General features: G+C 35.8%; 1 protein-coding gene across 1 annotated transcript in view; it reads right to left on the minus strand.

The window, feature by feature from the left end:
* Positions 1-2,627: 2,627 nt before the first annotated feature.
* The window catches only part of IFI44L (interferon-induced protein 44-like), an 18,261-nt gene continuing 2,425 nt past the window's right edge, over positions 2,628-18,463 (minus strand). Inside the window, exons 2-9 of the mRNA XM_010857572.1 lie at positions 13,350-13,843; positions 12,799-12,847; positions 11,884-12,079; positions 9,415-9,567; positions 8,170-8,341; positions 4,322-4,422; positions 3,868-4,042; positions 2,628-3,714 (exon numbers count right to left, since the gene is read on the minus strand). Coding sequence (XP_010855874.1) covers positions 3,872-4,042; positions 4,322-4,422; positions 8,170-8,341; positions 9,415-9,567; positions 11,884-12,079; positions 12,799-12,847; positions 13,350-13,833 — 1,326 coding nt within the window. The 5' untranslated portion in view covers positions 13,834-13,843 and the 3' untranslated portion in view covers positions 2,628-3,714; positions 3,868-3,871. The remainder of the gene's footprint in view (positions 3,715-3,867; positions 4,043-4,321; positions 4,423-8,169; positions 8,342-9,414; positions 9,568-11,883; positions 12,080-12,798; positions 12,848-13,349; positions 13,844-18,463) is intronic.

The following is an 18,463-nucleotide window of genomic DNA, read 5'->3' on the forward strand; positions in this document are numbered from 1 at the left end:
CCTTGACTAGATGAACCTTTGTTGGCAAAGTAATGTCTCTGGTTTTGAATATGCTATCTAGGTTGGTCATAACTTTCCTTCCAAGGAGTAAGTGTCTTTTAATTTCATGGCTGCAGTCACCATCTGCAGTGATTTTCGAGCCCCAAAAAATAAAGTCTGCCACTGTTTCCACTGTTTCCCCATCTATTTTCCATGAAGTGATGGGACCGGATGCCATGATCTTCATTTTCTGAATGTTGAGCTTTAAGCCAACTTTTTCACTCTCCACTTTCACTTTCATCAAGAGGCTTTTGAGTTCCTCTTCACTTTCTGCCATAAGGGTGGTGTCATCTGCATATCTGAGGTTATTGATATTTCTCCCGGCAATCTTGATTCCAGCTTGTGTTTCCTCACAGCTTTAGGAATGCCTTAAGGCTTTGATCGAGCTTCCCCTGTGGCTCAGAAGGTAAAGAATCTGCTACAATGCAGGAGTCGCAGGTTTGATCCCTGGTCAGGAAGATCCACTGGAGAAGGGAATGGCTACCCACTCCAGTATTCTTTCCTGGAGAACTCCATGGACAAAGGGGCCTGGTGGGCTATAGTTCATGAGTCTCAAAGAGTCAGACTCAACTGAGCAACTAACACAAAGACTTTGATCAGCCTTGCTATCAGGTGGCCACTTTAGCATCGGATGGAGTTATGTCCCTACAAGATGATTAATCATCAGCCAGTATCTGAATCATCTGAGGCCTACTTGAGTCCCCCGATCAGTTTTGCCAGTTAGTTATTAGCCTCCCTTTTTTATGAAGAAGCAACATGATAATCTTTTAAGATTAGTTTTCTAAAGAAGACACAGGCTTGCACATCACCCACTGTAACTACCCCTCTTATTAAGGTGGATGCTGGATGAATTTGCACAATGCTACAAACTTCTGTCAGAAATAATTACTTTTGTTTTTACTTTTTTTTCAAATTTCATTAAGATATAACTGATATAAAACATTATGTAAATTTAAGATGTTCAACATGATTTAATAAACATATATTATGAAATGATTACCACAATATGGTTAATTAACATACCCATCATCTCATCTCAAATCATTACCTTCTTTGTATGTGTGGTGAAAATATTTAATAACTACTCTCTAAGCAACAACTGAAAATTTGTATCCTTTAATGAACATCTCATTTCCCTCCCGCTCAGCCTTTGGCCACCACCATTTCATTAACATTTAAGAAATGTTATGCAGTATTTGTCTCCCCTATATGACTAATTTCTTTTAATACAATACTCTGGCCCATATATTTTGTCTAAAATGGCAGAATTTTCTTCTTTTATGGTTGAATAATATTTCATTTCTTTATCCATCCATTGATGGACATGTAGATTAAGAAACATGTTGTGGCATCCACCTACCCCACCTACCACACAAAGGTTCTAGCATTGATACTTAAACTGTCTCACCAACATCCCCCTCACTTTAAGACAATATTCTACCTTATATTTCCCCTTGTTTTATCTACTGTGCCCCTTAGCACTATTTTGCTAAGAAGTATTTTAGCAATTTTGGCTGGACTATACAACTAAATGAATTGCAAATTATGTAAAGTTTAAAAAATGCTGAATGGCTTCTAAAATGCAGCAAAATGGTGAATCCTACTATCTCTCAGGATGGTAGAGAAAGATCAGCAGAATCTACAATGTCAGGGAAAGTCCTCTCTCAGGTTAAAGAGAAGTTTACCCCTTTTGAGGCTTCCTGCCATCACCAATCATTTCCAGCCTAAACTCCAAATAAATATTTAGCTCCATTGGGGGTTTAAATGCTCCCAAAGTAGTGTAAAATCAGAGGATTCAGAATTGTGACATCAATTATCTAACACTGCCCTTTACAGAAAAAGAGAAAAAACCTCAGTATTTACATTCTCAAACAATGTTGGCTCACCTAGACAGTCCCTCATTGCTTAAGTCTGTTCATAATTCCATTACTTCCCATCTTTTTCAGCATCTCCTTCTCCCTCATAACAGTATTCCATGCTATCCTTTCAAATAAAGTTCCATTTTGAATCTAATTTTACATCTAGAGAAACTTTCCTCTGCCCAGATTTTTGCTGACTCCACTCTGGAGAAGGATGAAGTATGGCCCTGCAGTTACTGAAATCAATGGTGGGTCTTGAGTCACCTTCGGTCTTTTCCAACCAACAATAGCTATGGCTTTTTTTTCTCCCTAGAATACATGGAGGCAAACATACCTTACTTTCCAGACCTGTTGTGCCTTATATCCACATCATAACTATCCTGTCTGCCACTCTAATTTTGTTCCCAACATCTACTTGGGCTCTACTCCTCAATACTTATGACCATTCTATTCCCAAATATTTTCTAAAGAACCTATCCATCTCTTCCATTGAACTATGGCTTCTGGACATTCATTAGAACATGGCTTCACCTGTAGCTTTGCTTTAGGAAATATTCTTTTTCCCATAATTATCCTGAAGGAATTCTTGCCCTTGTAATACCCAGGACTTCCCCCAAAAGATAATAATTCTAAGTTGGATTGTATTAATACAAAGAACTATTGATCCAAAGCATATTCATTTGACAAAGACAGAAAATTGAAAGGAGTTAAGTAAAAAGAGAGAAAACCTGATTCTTCATCTTTCTTTATTAATAGTTCTAACTTCTTCAGCTATCCAGTGAACTTTAGAATCATTTGGGAGTACTTGTATAAAAGAACCTTATAATTGACTTGCAGTAGTAGACTTCCCTTTCACTTTTCACTTTCATGCATTGGAGAAGGAAATGGCAACCCACTTCAGTGTTCTTGCCTGGAGAATCCCAGGGACGGGGGAGCCTGGTGGGCTGCCGTCTATGGGGTCACACAGAGTTGGACACAACTGAAGTGACTTAGCGGCAGCAGCAGCAGCAGTAACCTTATTTGATCACTCTACTTTGGAAATATGGCTAGGGTGGTTTGGAATTCAATCAATGAAAATCAGGCACGGGTTCATTAGAGGAAAAATGTTTGTTTTTTCTCACAGAAATGAAATGTTAATCTCTTGGGAACACTTGTTTCTTTTAATTAACTTAAATTCATATTTTCATCCAGAGCTAAGTGATACATTCTCCTTCCTTTATTTATCTCCAGCATTTCATTCTCTCACAGTCTTCCTTTCCATAAGGAGAAAATTTTAAATATACATTATCACACTGGGGAGATCAGGAGATATGCTTAAGAGCAGGTATGCTTGCTCCCTTCCAGGCAGTGTGCGAATTTCTGTGAATACCAAGATAAGCAAAATCCAAACCCTGCTTCTTGAAAAGCTCACTATTTAGAGAAGCAGATATCTCTAACCATTTTATGCTCAGTGTGGTTAGTACTGACACTGAGTTTTAAATTAAGTATTGAAACAATTAAGACAAGTAAGTAAGGAAATAGTTAACTTTTCTGAGGATATATTCAAAGATGTCATAGAAATTAATTTGTAAATAGTGCATAAATATGAAAGATGGTTTGCAATAGGACATATGTTGGCCCACTACTGCTCAAGGTTGGCCTTTGTACTTGAGGTATGGCTGATCTTAGAAGGAACCATCAGCTAAATATTGTCAGGGACAGAAAGCAAAACTCGAGTAGAGGCAGAATCTCAAAGAGGCTGTTGGCAACTCCAGCTTGGGCCAAGTGTCTGAATCAAGTCAACTGATGCAGAGCTGGAACATTCCTGCAGTTGTATCTGGAAACAAAACATAAAAAGGGTGAGAACAAAGCAATACTGTTACATGGCTGTCAGGACTACTGCAGGCAGATGGGTACCAACCATCCAACTGAGAAATAGCTAGTGTTTTTCCAAAAACTTCGTGAGAGGAGCAGGATGGGGCCAGATCACCTGTTTACTCAAGAGGCAAATCCTCTAAGAAGTCATCCGTAGCCCGGAACATCTGCTTCAGCGCAGAGAGGATCAGAATGTCCTTTACAGGGTCCATCTCCCTCTCTGAAGCATAATTGTCAACCACCAATATTCTAGAAAGAGGAATGCCTAGTATCTTGTTGACATTCTGTATCTGTGGAAAAAAGAATTTAATAAACGTAAGTCTTATATCTAAAATTTGACTGAATTTAAATATAATTTAAGAAAGAAACAGTAAACACAATGGCTTAATATTATTTTCTGAATATAATTATAATTCAGATTATTATTTTAAAGTAGGGTATTAACTTCAATCAACCAGCCAATTGATTCATTTCTTCATTTACCTGTGAATATGTAGTGTGAGCATGCACACACATGCAAAAATATAAAACTATTACAATTCTATCTAGTTGCAAAAAGTATTCTTTACCTGGCTTTGAGAAATCATAGCCTTATTCATCTTTAAGAAGTTGTCTTGAAGAACTTCATTGCAATTTTTCACTTTAGTAAGTAATGCTACTTGTGCTACACCTATATCAATTAGATAAATCAGTTAATTTACATCATAAACAGTAGTGTATTAACAAGATAATTAAATATGTGTGAAAATAGTACTCTGTAAGGTAAATTTAAGATCAGGAGAATGGAATATTCCCAAGAAATCTCAATATGGGACTTGAAGTTCTTATAATGGGAGACATTATTTCTTCCAAAATGAGAGACTATTTCTAAATGGAATTAAAATTATACTAAGTTTCAATCAGCTACTATCCCATTCAAACAGTGTGTTTTAAATTGGTCAGTGGGGGGGAAGTGGTTGCTGGATCTTGAAGACTGAAAAAGAACCCCAAGGAAGAGAGAAAGCAAGGAGAGTTGTCTGAGAGCATTTGTGAACATGAAGTACACTGATTTCACAGTTCTACTAAGGACCCTGCCTTTTCCCTAAAACCATAGAGATCAAAGTAAATAACTGGTTGTAACTGAACCAAAGTTCTACTTTACTAACAGCTATTTCCCCAAGAAGGACAGAGGGATATCTCTTTAGACCCCAAAGACATAAAAAGAATGAGAAGATACTATGAACAAGTCTACATGCATAGTTTGACAACTTAGATGAAATAGACTGAAACTATACACTACAAACTACACTACAGCTCATCTAATATGAAATAGATCATTTTAATAGCCCTAAAACTATTTTTAAATTGAACTCATGGTTTTAAAAATCCCTGAAAAAGAAATCTCCAGGGCCAGATGGTTTTATTGGAGAATTCTACCACACGTTTAAAAAAAAAAAATTCTATACAATCCCTTCCAGAAAATGAAAGAGGAAAGAGTACTTCCTAACTCATTTTATAACACCAATATTACCTGAGACCAAACCCTGAAAAATACTGCTGTTGCTGCTGCTAAGTCGCTTCAGTCCTGTCCGAATCTGTGCGACCCCATAGACGGCAGCCCACCAGGCTTTCCCGTCCCTGGGATTCTCCAGGCAAGAACTGGAGTGGACTGCCATTTCCTTCTCCAATGAATGAAAGTGAAAAGTGAAAGTGAAGTGATTCAGTCGTGTCCGACTCTAGTGACCCCATGGACTGCAGCCCACCAGGCTCCTCCGTCCATGGGATTTTCCAGGCAAGAATACTGGAGTGGGGTGCCATTGCCTTCTCCTTGGCAAACACTACAGAAATTAAAAAACAAAACAAAAAAACTACAGCCCAATATCCCTCATAAATGTAGATGCCAAATTTCTTAATAAAATATTATCAAATAGGATTCAGCAATATATAAAAGGAATTATGCACCATGAACACATGGGCTTTGTGTTATGGAGACAAAGTTGGCTCAAGATTCAAATTCAGTCAATATGATCCATGACATAAACAGACTACACAGGGAAACAATTCCCATGATCATATCAATCTATAGAGAAAAACCATTTGGCAAAATTCAATAGCCATTCATGCTTTAAAAAAAAACAAACTCTCAGAGAAGTTGGAATAAAGAAGAACGTCCTCAACTTAATAAAGAACAGCTATTAAAAACTATAATGGCATTAGTTGACATTAACGTGGTGAAACATTGAATCTCTTCTCCTAAGTTCAGAAACAAAACAAGGGTATTTGTTCTCATCACTATTCAACTAAAAGTACGAGCCAGGATGGTAAGATAAACAAAAATAAATAAAACACATACAAGTTAAGAAAGAAGGAATAAAATTGTCCCCATTTGAGATGACATGAAATCCTAAGAATTTAATGATGAAAAAAGTCTTCCTAGAACTAATAAACAATCAACATCCCATTAAGACTTTTTTTGTAGAAATATACAAAGTAACTCTAAAATTCCTACAGAAATGTAAAGGAACTAGAATAGATAAAATAATTTTGACAAATAAGAATAAAGTGGAAGGGATTATTTTACCCACTTTAAGACCTATAGCTTTTATTATTATATAACCACAGTGATAAAGACTGTGTGATGTTGGTAGAGGAATGAACGTATAGATCAAGGGAACAGAATAGAGACCCAGAAATAGATGCACAGAAGTGAGGACATGGATTTTTGATAATGGTACAAAAGCAATACAATTGAGAAATGACAGTTTTTTCAACAAATGGTCCTGGAGCAACTGAATATCCATAGGCAAAAATAAAATAAACCTTGACCTACACTTCATATCCTACACAAAAAGTGACTCAAAATTAATTACATATTTAAATGTAAAATGTTAAGACTATATAAAACTTTTAGAAGAAAACAGAAAAAAATCCAAGACTTAAAGCTTGGTGAAGGATTTTAGACACAAAATGAAAAACATGATCCTTAAAAGAAAAAATTGACAAATAGGAGTTCACCAACATTTTTAATATTTTGTTTGTGAAAGGCTCTGCTAAGATATTGAAAAGACAACTGAGTACTGGAAGAAACTATTTGCAAACCATATGTCATATCTGACAAATGAATCATATCTAGAATTTACGGGTCTTTTAAAATTCAACAGTAAAAAAAACAAAGTGTCCAAATAGAAAACAGGTCAAAGACATGAAGAGATCTTTTACTGAAGAAGACATATACAAGCAAATAAGTACATTAAAAGATGGTCAGTGTAATTAATCATTAAAGTGAAGTCCCTCAGTCGTGTCCAGCTCTTTGCAACCCCATGGACTGTACCCTGCCAGGCTCCTCCATCCATGAGATTTTCCAGGCAAGAATACTAGAATGGGTTGCTATGTCCTTCTCCAGGGGATCTTCCTGACCCAGGGATTAAACCCAGGTCTCCTGCACTGCAGGCAGACTCTTTACCAGCTGAGCCACCATTAGGGCAATGTAAACTATCATTATATACCTACTAGAAAAGTTAAAAAAAAAAAAAAAAAAGCAATAATCGTAAATACTAGCAAGAATCCAGAGAATCTGGATCTCTCATATATTGTAAAAATAGAAAATGTGCAGTAATTCTAAAAAGTGGTTTGGCGTTTTCTTTAAAAAATTAAACACAGAGTTAGCATAGGACCCAGAAATCACACTTTTGGGGAATGATCCCAGAAGAAAGAAAACTTACATCCACACAAAAACCTGCACACTAATATTCAAAGGAGCTTTATGTGCAATAGCCCAAAAACAGAAGTAATCAAAAAGTCCTTTAATAAAGAATGGTTAAAACAACTATGGAATATCTATACCATGAATTAGTACTCAACAATAAACAGAAATGAACAACTAATATACATAACAACTTTTATGTAATTCAAAGGATATTAGACTGAGTGAAGAAAGCCAGCCTCAAATCAGACATACTGTTGGGATTCCATTTGTATAACATTCTCAAAACTTATGGAGATAAAGGAGAGATTAATTGCTGCCAAAAATTAACTGGTGAGGGTTGGGGGGTACCATGACAAAGACTTTCATGGCGATGGAATAGTTCTGTATGTAGCAGTAGTTACTGGAATCTACCCATGTAACAAAATAACAGAGCTATAACACGCCTTATGAGTGTTGTATCTCCTGGTTTTAATCTTTCTGGTCTAGTCACCTAATATGGGGAGGTAATTCCTCTATCTAGCCATAGGAAAATCACACATGATGAAAAAATCATAGCCATTCTAGTCTTTAAGGATTTCAGTAAAGCCTTTGAATGATCTCTATCTGCTACTGCCACCAACCAAACTGGGACTCTGGAAATTGGAAGAAGGGGACATGGGACCTTGCTGTATTCTTTTTGCAATTTTCTGTGGATGTATCTTTATTTCAAAGTAAAAATGTTTTGAAACTCACCGCAGTTTATTACTTCTTTTTGAATTTGTTTGAGCTTTGCCACCATTTTAGAGGAGAGATTGTCCATAGAGTTGATATCAAAGACGTAAGCCACACAGTGGATCCTGTCTTTCAGTGATGGAGAGGTGATGAAAGTAGGATGCTTGGGTGTAATTGGTTTTTGGGGACTAAACTGTTATAGAAATATAAGGTAACATTTAAGAGAATGCTTTCATTCATTTACAAGAATTCTGCTGAATTCTTTCAGATACAATTCATGTTTCAAGCATGATCGCCACTAACTTCCAACACAAAAACTTCCCTTCTCCCAGACACTCCTGCCCCAGATTAGTTCACAGCATTCTTTCATACTTCCTCTCCACTGTTAGCATGGCATCATTATATTAAAAAAAAATAATACAACCCACTTCATTGCTTTGGCAAAATATATATATATATAATTACAACTTAATTATCCATAATGGAAATATTTCAGAAAAGTACAAACAGTGCTATTTTTTAAATTTTATTTTATTTTTAAACTTTAAAAGCTAATTTCAAGTCTCAGTCTCTTCAAATCTCAAAGCACAATTGAGGAAAAGGAAATCACTGCTTAGAAATTGAGGCTAATTTTATTGCACCCAATACCTAAAAGAAAGGTGACAATAATGTTTAACTTTCTGAGAACTTAGAATTTATCTTCTCATTTAATCTTTTTAGCCACCTATGAGATCAGCATTATCATTATCTACATTTCCCACATTAAAAAAAAAAAAACTCACAGAGACAAGCATGTAACTTACTTATGGGTACACACCTAATTGGTAGCAGAGCCAACCTTTGAAATCAGGTATTTAGGCTGTATTTAAGTAGTGAAGCCTGCTCACCTTCAATGTAACATCACATATCAACTAAGAGTAGTTGTTTCAATATTTTGTCTAAGTGATTATAAAAGTGCAAGAGATTATATTACTCCTTTCCTAGTATTTAGAATCATTGCAAAGAGTAATATAAACACAGTTCCTCCTGACCTTTTCCTGGAACCTATATGAGTAAAATCTTGCCTTTTGGTTATATTTCTTAATGCTGTAGAAAATAATAGAAGTTATCTGCTTTCTTTACATAAATATTTTTTAATTTAAAATACAGTAGTATTGGTTGGTGTTGAAACCACTTTATAAAAATTAGAAATGCATGTGATGAAATATCAATGAAAAGCATTGCTGAAAATGATTTGAAATGTTCTAGACTTTGAAGGATTCTTACCTCATATCTGTCTGGCACACAGCCTTTTAAGATGTGGGGTATGTCATCCACACATAAGCCTACTCCCTCTTTCTCATCCAGCCCCATGGAGTCACACAACATAAATGGCAGAGATTGGCCATTTTTTCCATCTTTAATAGAATATATCCTATACTGTAAAACAAAACACAGCAATATAAAAGTTCACTCTTCAACTAGCCTTCAAGATGTAATAATAATAAGAAAAACCCATTAATATTTATACTGTGGTCCTCAAACATTTTGGTCTCAAGATCAACTAAGTTTCTTAAAAATTATTGAGGCTCCCAAAGATATTTTATTCATGTAGGTCTTATCTATTTATGTGCAACATACTAGAAATTAAAACAAACATTTTTAGTATTTCTTAAATTATTTAAAAATATAATATGAACCTGTTATATATTAATCTAACAATTTTAGGGAAAAACTATTTTCAAAAAATTATAGAAAAGAGTGGGATTGATATACTTTTTGCAATTCTTTTTAATGTCTGAATCAATAAAAAACAGCAAGATTCTCATAGTTGCCTCTGCATTCAATCTCTTGTGATATATTGTTTGGGTTGAAGTATATGAAAAATCTGACCTCACACATACAGGTAGTAGGCAAGGAGGGAGTATTTAATTTAACAGCTTTCAGAGAATTCTGGACATTGCTCATTAATAATACATCAAAGCTGAACAAGTGATAATTTCTCAAAGGTTCCCTGCAATGTGAAATCTGTGATACTTTCAAACTATGACATTAAGTTCATTGATCTATTTTACACTTTGAATATATTTTTTATCCATCCATGATTTTGTAACTTGATGCATTGGTCATTTGAAAGTATTGGTTCACTGGCTTATCTGGATCTTCCAAATATTGGTACATTTCATTGTACAATATTACAATATCATATTTGTTAATACCATCATTAATCTCCTTAGATAAGTCTTTAAGTTCTTAAGTTTTCAAGCTCAAAGTAGTGGATACAAACTTCCTCATGCTCTTTTTCTTAAAAGCTCAAATGTTATCTTTGACAACAAACACTGTAGGTTGTTATCCTTGAAGTGATACCCTCATTTCGTGCATTTTTCCCCAAAATGTCTACCAAATATCCAAGTATAAATAAGCAAGTCTTTCAGTTGTCTTTTCAATCAAATATGATATTCCATGAGAAAAGTTCAGCTTACAACCACCATATTTTGACATGCATTAGGAGCACTTTGCATGCAGAATCTGCCTGCAGTGCAGGAGACCTGGGTTCAATCCCTGTTGGGAAGATCCACTGGAGAAGGAAAAGACTACCTACTCCAGTATTCTGGCCTGGAGAATTCCATGGACAGTCCATGGGGTCACAAAGAGTCAGAAACAACTGAGGAACTTTCACTTTCACTTTTCACTTTAACAAAGCTTCTTTTCTAGACACACTCCATCTGATCCCAAGACTATTTTTCAGGATAACTCTGAAAAAATTTCATTTATTGGTCAAATACACTTTCAACATAGACTCAACTATAGAAGATTTGGGAAGAATCACAAAGAAAAGGTCTTCTCAGAGACACCAAATGATACTCAGTTCTTTCAGTCCAAACCAGGAGGTGGAGAATTCCTCTGTAACCTATTGTCATTTGTGAAGGAGTCAAAGCACCCATTGCTTCATAAAAATGCCTAAAGCAATTCCACTGGAGATTTTGATCTAAGTGAATGGGGTTTATTGGTACCTCAACATGAAAGAAATTAACTCTAATTAGAGTTAGATAATATTCAATACATTAATATTTTCTATTAATTCCCTTTATTCTTTTTGTTGATTACATAATATTGACAAGCATAGAATGGAAGCTTCTAGATAAATATTGCACTGTAAATCAAAGATCTTTAGCATAACAGTTTTAAAAATGGCATTAGTACTTATTTCCTTAAATATATTTATTTACAAATAAGATAGTCTTTATAGGAGCGTTGGTAGACTGATTTACCCCATGAAGGTTTTGCTTCTCATGATCATTTTCTATTAAATGATCTCATATAATGCAAAAGTGTTACAATACATAATTTTCATTATTTTATTACAAAAAAAGAGAAAATAATTTCAATCCAGGCAAAATCATGTGGGACATGAGTAAATATATATATATCAAATAAAACGGACAAAGATTTCTTTTTTTTTTTTTCGGACAAAGATTTCTACAAAGTTTTTAAACATTTATTATTTTTTGCAAATACCAAAAAGCATTCTTCTTAAAACTGCTTACGTCCATTAAAATGGAAAGCTTCTCTGTCTAATATAACTCATGGGGGAAAATTCTAATTCAATTTTTACTCCTGTTTTACATTTGATTTAGCATTTAATTGTTCATAGATTAGGAGGTTAAACTATTGAAGAAAGTGCCAAAGAAATTAACAGACCTCATAATTGTAACCTATAAAACAAAATCCTCAGGAAATCCTGAAATAACTTACCTGTTCAGTAATGCTGGTGACATCAGATCCCACTATGGCTTGGCGAGTCAAATGGCCTTGGAAAATGGACTTCACTGAATTGAAAAAACTGGACTTTCCAGACCCAACTGGACCCAGCAAGAGAATACGGATTTCTGAAACCAAGTCTGCATAGGGACTGTAGGCTCTGACATCTGCTAGGAGACTATTTCTGTGCCTGGAAAAGTGCAGTTGTTAAATACAACAGCCAAACTTTCATAAGGAACAATAAAATTCTGCTGAGCTTGTCTTCCTGCTAAAAAGCATGTTTTAACACTTATTTATTATTTTGATATTAGCATCTTCTTTCATATAACTTGAAAGGGTCTAAGGTTATACATTTTGTGCTTGAAGAAAATGTACTTATCTATATCTGACTAAGTTAAACTAACCAGCAACCAAATAATTTCTAAACTATTAGCCTTAGACCCCATAAGTATAATAAGAAATAACAACACTGAAAATGAATTTTCAGTGACAATGTTACATTAAGGGGAAACAGAAATAAAATATATGCAATGCAAGTGTTTATCTATAAGTGGGAAGAGGGGACTTTGTTTTTAAAATTTTCTGAGGTTTTTCTGAAAACTTGATTCTCAAAATAAGGATTCAGAGGAATTATCTAAAATAGTCTTCTCAACTCTGGAAAACTTTGAATCTAACAGAACCAAAGTGAAACATGAAGTCAAACTGCCATCACGTGGATCTTAAAAAGTTTCAGCTGGTAGTGGTTTTGCTTTTGTTGCTGTTCTAAATTGTTTTCAACACATTATGTCAGGAACACTGTAACTGATTTTTATCACTCCAAGTAACATGATTTTTAATCTCACTGTCAGTGCCATTCATACAGTTGATCTAAATGAAATGAGTAAGAGATAGTTCAAGAAACTAACTTACTGTGTGGCTCTTGTTATCCTGTTTATGTAGCCTGCCTCATCCTTAATTCCTAAAGGAAATAAACATGGCATAACAATTTTTAAGCTTGTCTGATTAAATGTGACCAAGTCTAACTTCTAAATAGGGCATTGAGTCTTTTTGCATAACCCAGATGAGCTGTTTGGTTAGGAATTAGGGTTGGCAGTATAATGAGATTAAGGGGAGCTAAAAGTATCTTCTTTGTATAAGTCACTCTGCAAACTCGTATAATTATGCCTAGGAGTCCCAGGGCTAACTCAAAAAGTGTCACATGTCAAAATAATGAAACTTCTCTCTCCGTCTCCATCCCTTCATTCATACTTCTCAACTTACTTTGGCCAAAGCTGCCTATATTTTCTGGGTGATAACCCCATAACCTATATGCCTTCCATGTTTCATTTTGGAGGTTATTAAAAAATGTGTGATATGAAATTCACTTGTCTGTCTTCTTTTTTCTTGTTCTTGTAGATTAATTATGAGTTACCAAACACAAAGACTGGAATCAGAACTTAGTAATGTACAAATTAACATACCTTCAACTCGAAAAACTTCACATTCTAAAAATGTGGACTTTGCGTGAGACTTTACAATTAATTCTTCCTCAAAAATTCTAGGTATATAAGTGCGACTTTCTTCAAAATTTAGAGATAATTTTTGATTGTAATAACTAGAGAAACAAAATGTCAGGTTATTACGATAAAATGTCACTGTTGAATTTAAAACTACAGTTTTCATTTCCATTGTTTCATTCTTTTGAAGTGAAAAAAAGAAGGAAGCATTTGGCTCTGTAAAACTTTCAGACATGTCAGAACTATGCCCAAGTGTAAAGACACCAAAAATACTGTTGGAATGATAAATCACTGTTACAATGGGTCCTTGACAACGGCACCTATTCTGCATTTCTACAGTGCTTCTTCCATGGACACTAGACTTATAAAGAAGTCTCAGAGAAACATTTCCAAGCAGCTTTTGAAAACTTCTTTCCTCATTCCATGTCAATGTGGTTGTCACTGCCATTGTTCTGTATCTAGTAGGAAAAAAAAATTTTAATAGTTTCAGAGAGCAGTACAGTATTGTGATTTCTGCTATACTAGTTTCGGTGAATTCTTTAGTCACTGACCCAATTAAAACATGTTATTTGGACTTGGAGTGTAAAGAACTATATACATACACATATGTATATGCAGGTCAGGAAGCAACAGTTAGAAATGGACATGAATCAACAGACTGGTTCCAAATAGGAAAAGGAGTACGTCAAGGTTGTATATTGTCACCCTGCTTATTTAACTTATATGCAGAGTACATCATGAGAAACACTGGGCTGGAAGAAACACAAGCTGGAATCAAGTTTGCCGGGAGAAATATCAGTAACTTCAGATATGCAGATGACACCACCCTTATGGCAGAAAGTGAAGTGGAAACTAAAAAGCCTCTTGATGAAAGTGAATCAGGAGAGTGAAAAAGTTGGCTTAAATCTCAACATTCAGAAAACGAAGATCATGGCATCCGGTCCCATCACTTCATGGGAAATAGATGGGGAAACAGTGTCAGACTTTATTTTAGGGGGCTCCAAAATCACTGCAGGTGGTGATTGCAGCCATGAAATTAAAATACGCTTACTCCTTGGAAGGAAAGTTATGACCAACCTAAATAGCATATTCAAAAGCAGAGACATTACTTTGCCAACAAAGGTCTGTCTAGTCGAGGCTATGGTTTTTCCTGTGGTCATGTATGGATGTGAGAGTTGGACTGTGAAGAAGGCTGAGCGCCAAAGAATTGATGCTTTTGAACTGTGGTGTTGGAGAAGACTCCTGAGAGTCCCCTGGACTGCAAGGAGATCCAACCAGTCCATTCTCAGTCCTGGGTGTTCTTTGGAAGGAATGATGCTAAAGCTGAAACTCCAATACTTTGGCCACCTCATGCGAAGAGTTGACTCATTGGAAAAGACTCTGATGCTGGGAGGGATTAGGGGCAGGAGGAGAAGGGGACGACAGAGGATGAGATGGCTCGATGGCATCACCGACTCGATGGACAAGAGTTTGGGTGAACTCCGGGAGTTTGTGATGGACGGGGAGGCCTGGCGTGCTGCAATTCATGGGGTCACAAAGAGTTGGACACGACTGAGTGACTGAACTGAACTGAATGTGTATACATATACATATATATTATATATTTTAATATATATAACAGTAATGGGTAGATATGAAAAGTAGATAATTTGGACATTTAAATATCATTAATTTTTTTAAGTCAATAGGAAAAACAAACTAGAGACTGGATTTAAAAAGTAGAGAAAAATTAATGAATTAGAGCAGAGATCATCACACTTTTTCTTAGTAACACATAGTAAAAATTTTAGGATTTGGGGGTCATATTGTTTTTACCACAGTTACTCAACTTTGCCAACATAAGGCAAAAACAGTCATAAACAAAGCTCATGACAGTGTTCAAATAGACACTTTTTTACAAAAATAGATGCCTGGAATGAGGGCATATTTTACCAATCCATGAATCTGATTATAGAAATGAGAAATTAATTCAAAAAACAGTGCACAAAGAAAGAAATTGAAACATGAGAGGATTTAATAGATAGGAAAGTCCATGAAGGCTAGAACACTAGCCATCATGCCATTACTTTCAATAAGAAAAATTAAAAACAAGGGTAACTGTGATATAAATATATTTGAAAGCATTGGAGAGAAAACAAAGCAGTAAAGAATTATATTATTGGCTAAGATTTGGAAAAGAAGTGACTGCAGAGAGGTAAGCTTGGCATTGTTGCATCTGTCAAATTCAGAAGCTGCTCCAAACCAGGCTTAAACAGTACATGAATCATGAACTTCCAGATGTTCAAGCTGGATTTAGAAAAGGCAGAGGAACCAGAGATCAAATTGCCAACATCTGCTGGATCATCAAAAAAGCAAGAAAGTTCCAGAAAACATCTGCTGCTGGTTTATTGACTATGCCAAAGCCTTTGGATCACAACAAACTGTGGAAAATTCTAAAAGAGATGGGAATACCAGACCATCTTACCTGCCTTATGTAAGAAAGCAAAGAAGAACTAAAGAGCCTCTTGATGAAAGTGAAAGAGGAGAGTGAAAAAGTTGGCTTAAAATTCTCCATTCAGAAAACAAAGATCATGGCATCTGGTCCCATCACTTCATGGCAAATAGATGAGGAAACAATGGAAATAGTGAGAGACTTTATTTTTTTTGAGCTCCAAAATCACTGCAGATGGTGACTGCAGTCATGAAATTAAAAGACGCTTGCTCCTTGAAAGAAAAGCTATGACCAACCTAGACAGCATATTAAAAGGCAGAGATATTACTTTGCAACAAATGTCTGTCTAGTCAAAGTTATGGTTTTTCCAGTAGTCTTGTATGGATGTGAGAGTTGGGCTATAAAGAAAGCTGAGCATCGAAGAATTGATGCTTTTGAACTGTGGTGTTGAGAGTCTTGAGAGTCCCTTGGACTGCAAGGAGTTCAAACCAGTCAATCCTAAAATAAATCAGTTCTGAATATCCATTGGAAGGACTGATGCTGAAGCTGAAGCTCCAGTACTTTGGTCACCTGATGCGAAGAGCTGACTCATTGGAAAAGATCCTGATGCAGGGAAAGATTGAACGCAGGAGGACAAAAGAATGACAGAGGATGAGATGGTTGGACAGCATCACCAACTCGATGTACATGAGTTTGAGCAAGCTCCAGGAGTTGGTGATGGACATGGACTGCAGCCTGGCATGCTGCAGTCCCTGGGATCACAAAGAGTTGGACACAGCTGAGTGACTGAATTGAACTGAACAGGGAAGAACCACCAGTGGACTGAAACAGACTTAATTCCATCTCTCGTCTTCTCAATCTAATCTATAATAGGATTAAAACAAATGAGAATTGCCAGTGTCTCTAGCTATATAGGACAGATACAAAATAAATTTTGTCTGAGTGAAGAGAAAATTTTCTTAACTTTAGGTCTACATTTTCTTGATATTCAATGTCTCACATTCATCATAAACACCAGAAAGCAGACAAAACAACATGATAGAAAACCAAGAGAAAAAAACAGAAAATAGAAAGAAATCCACACTGATAATTGAGTTGAAAGTGAAAATAAGGTCGCTCAGTCATGCTCGACTCTTTGCGACCCTGTGGACTGTAGCCCACCAGGCTCCTCTGTCCAGGGGTTCTCCAGGTAAGAATACTGGAGTGGGTTTCCATTTGCTTCTCCAGGGCATCTTCCCAACCCAGGGATCAAACCCAGGTCTCCCGCATTGCAGGCAGACACTTTAACCTCTGAGCCAGCAGGGAAGCCCACAGTGATTTTTAAACAACTGAGCTTTGTGTGGGCTTCCCTGGTGGCTCATCCGTAAAGAATCCGACTGCAAGGCAAGAGCTGCAGGAGAGGTGGGTTCCATCCCAGGGCCAGGAAGATCCCTTGGAGGAGGCTGTGGTGGTGCACCCCAGTCTTCTTGCTGGAGAATCCCATGGACAGAGGAGCCTGGCAGGTTATAGTCCATAGGGTCGATATCAGTCAGACATGCCTGAAGCAACTTAGCATACAAGCTTGGTGTATTCAAATAAGTAAAAGATAAGATTAAACGGCTGACAGAAAATGGAATGGGGTGGGAATTGAAGGGAATTCTAGACTTTAAAAATAAATATCTGAAATAAATTCAATTTATTTCTGAAAAATAAATTGAAGGTTAAACACACTTGAAAGAAAGAATTAATTGGAAGAAGCTATATCAAATGAAAAATTGAGACAAAGAGAAGGAAAAAGAACAAAGGACCAAAGAGAATAGACAGTATAGTAAAATGAGAGGATATCTATGCAACTAAAGTCCAAGAATGAGAGAAAGAAAGAATATGGCAGATATCAAAGTAGTCATACAAAGCTCAAAAAGCAAGTAAGTCTCAAAACATTTCAAACATAAAATAGATTCCCTAATACATTAGAAAATAAAGAAATCTCTGGTGGCTCAGATGTTAAAGAGTCTGCTCACAGTGCAGGAGACCCAGGTTCAATCCCTGGGTCGGGAAGATCCCCTGGAGAAGGAAATAGCAACCCTCTCCAGTATTCTTGCCTGGAAAATCCCATGGATTGAGGAACCTGGCAGGCTACACAGTCCATGGGTCACAAAGAGTCAGACACGACTGAGTGACTTCCCTCAGTACTAGGAAGTCCACTGATCAATAAGAAAACTGAATAAGATCTAGAAAACTGAATAAATGATAATTATTGTCAAAACTTGTGAAATGAAGCTAAAACATGCTGTAAAAAGTGTTTATAATTAAATATATGCATTAGAAAAGAAGAAAGGCTGAAAATCAATAATATAAAATTCAGCTTCACAAGTCAGGGGAAAGTTGCCAATTATACACACACACAAAAGGAAGTAAATAGTAAAAGTAAAGCCAAACTTAATAAAGCAAAAATAAATATACAAAGAGAAGATTAACAGAACCAATGTTAGTTTTCAAAAAGTATAAATAATAAAGTCGGTAAAACATTGCTGATATTGATAAACAAAAAATGGTTGTGGGGAGGAGCAATGTACCAAAATCAAGAACATAGACAAGAATATCAGGACATATGCTACAAACAGTAAAAACATTTTTTAAGCCGAACAATTTTTAAAAAAATAAATTT

The sequence above is a fragment of the Bison bison genome, unplaced genomic scaffold, assembly GCF_000754665.1.
Source record: "Bison bison bison isolate TAMUID 2011002044 unplaced genomic scaffold, Bison_UMD1.0 scf7180017864382, whole genome shotgun sequence".
Taxonomy (NCBI): domain Eukaryota; kingdom Metazoa; phylum Chordata; class Mammalia; order Artiodactyla; family Bovidae; genus Bison; species Bison bison.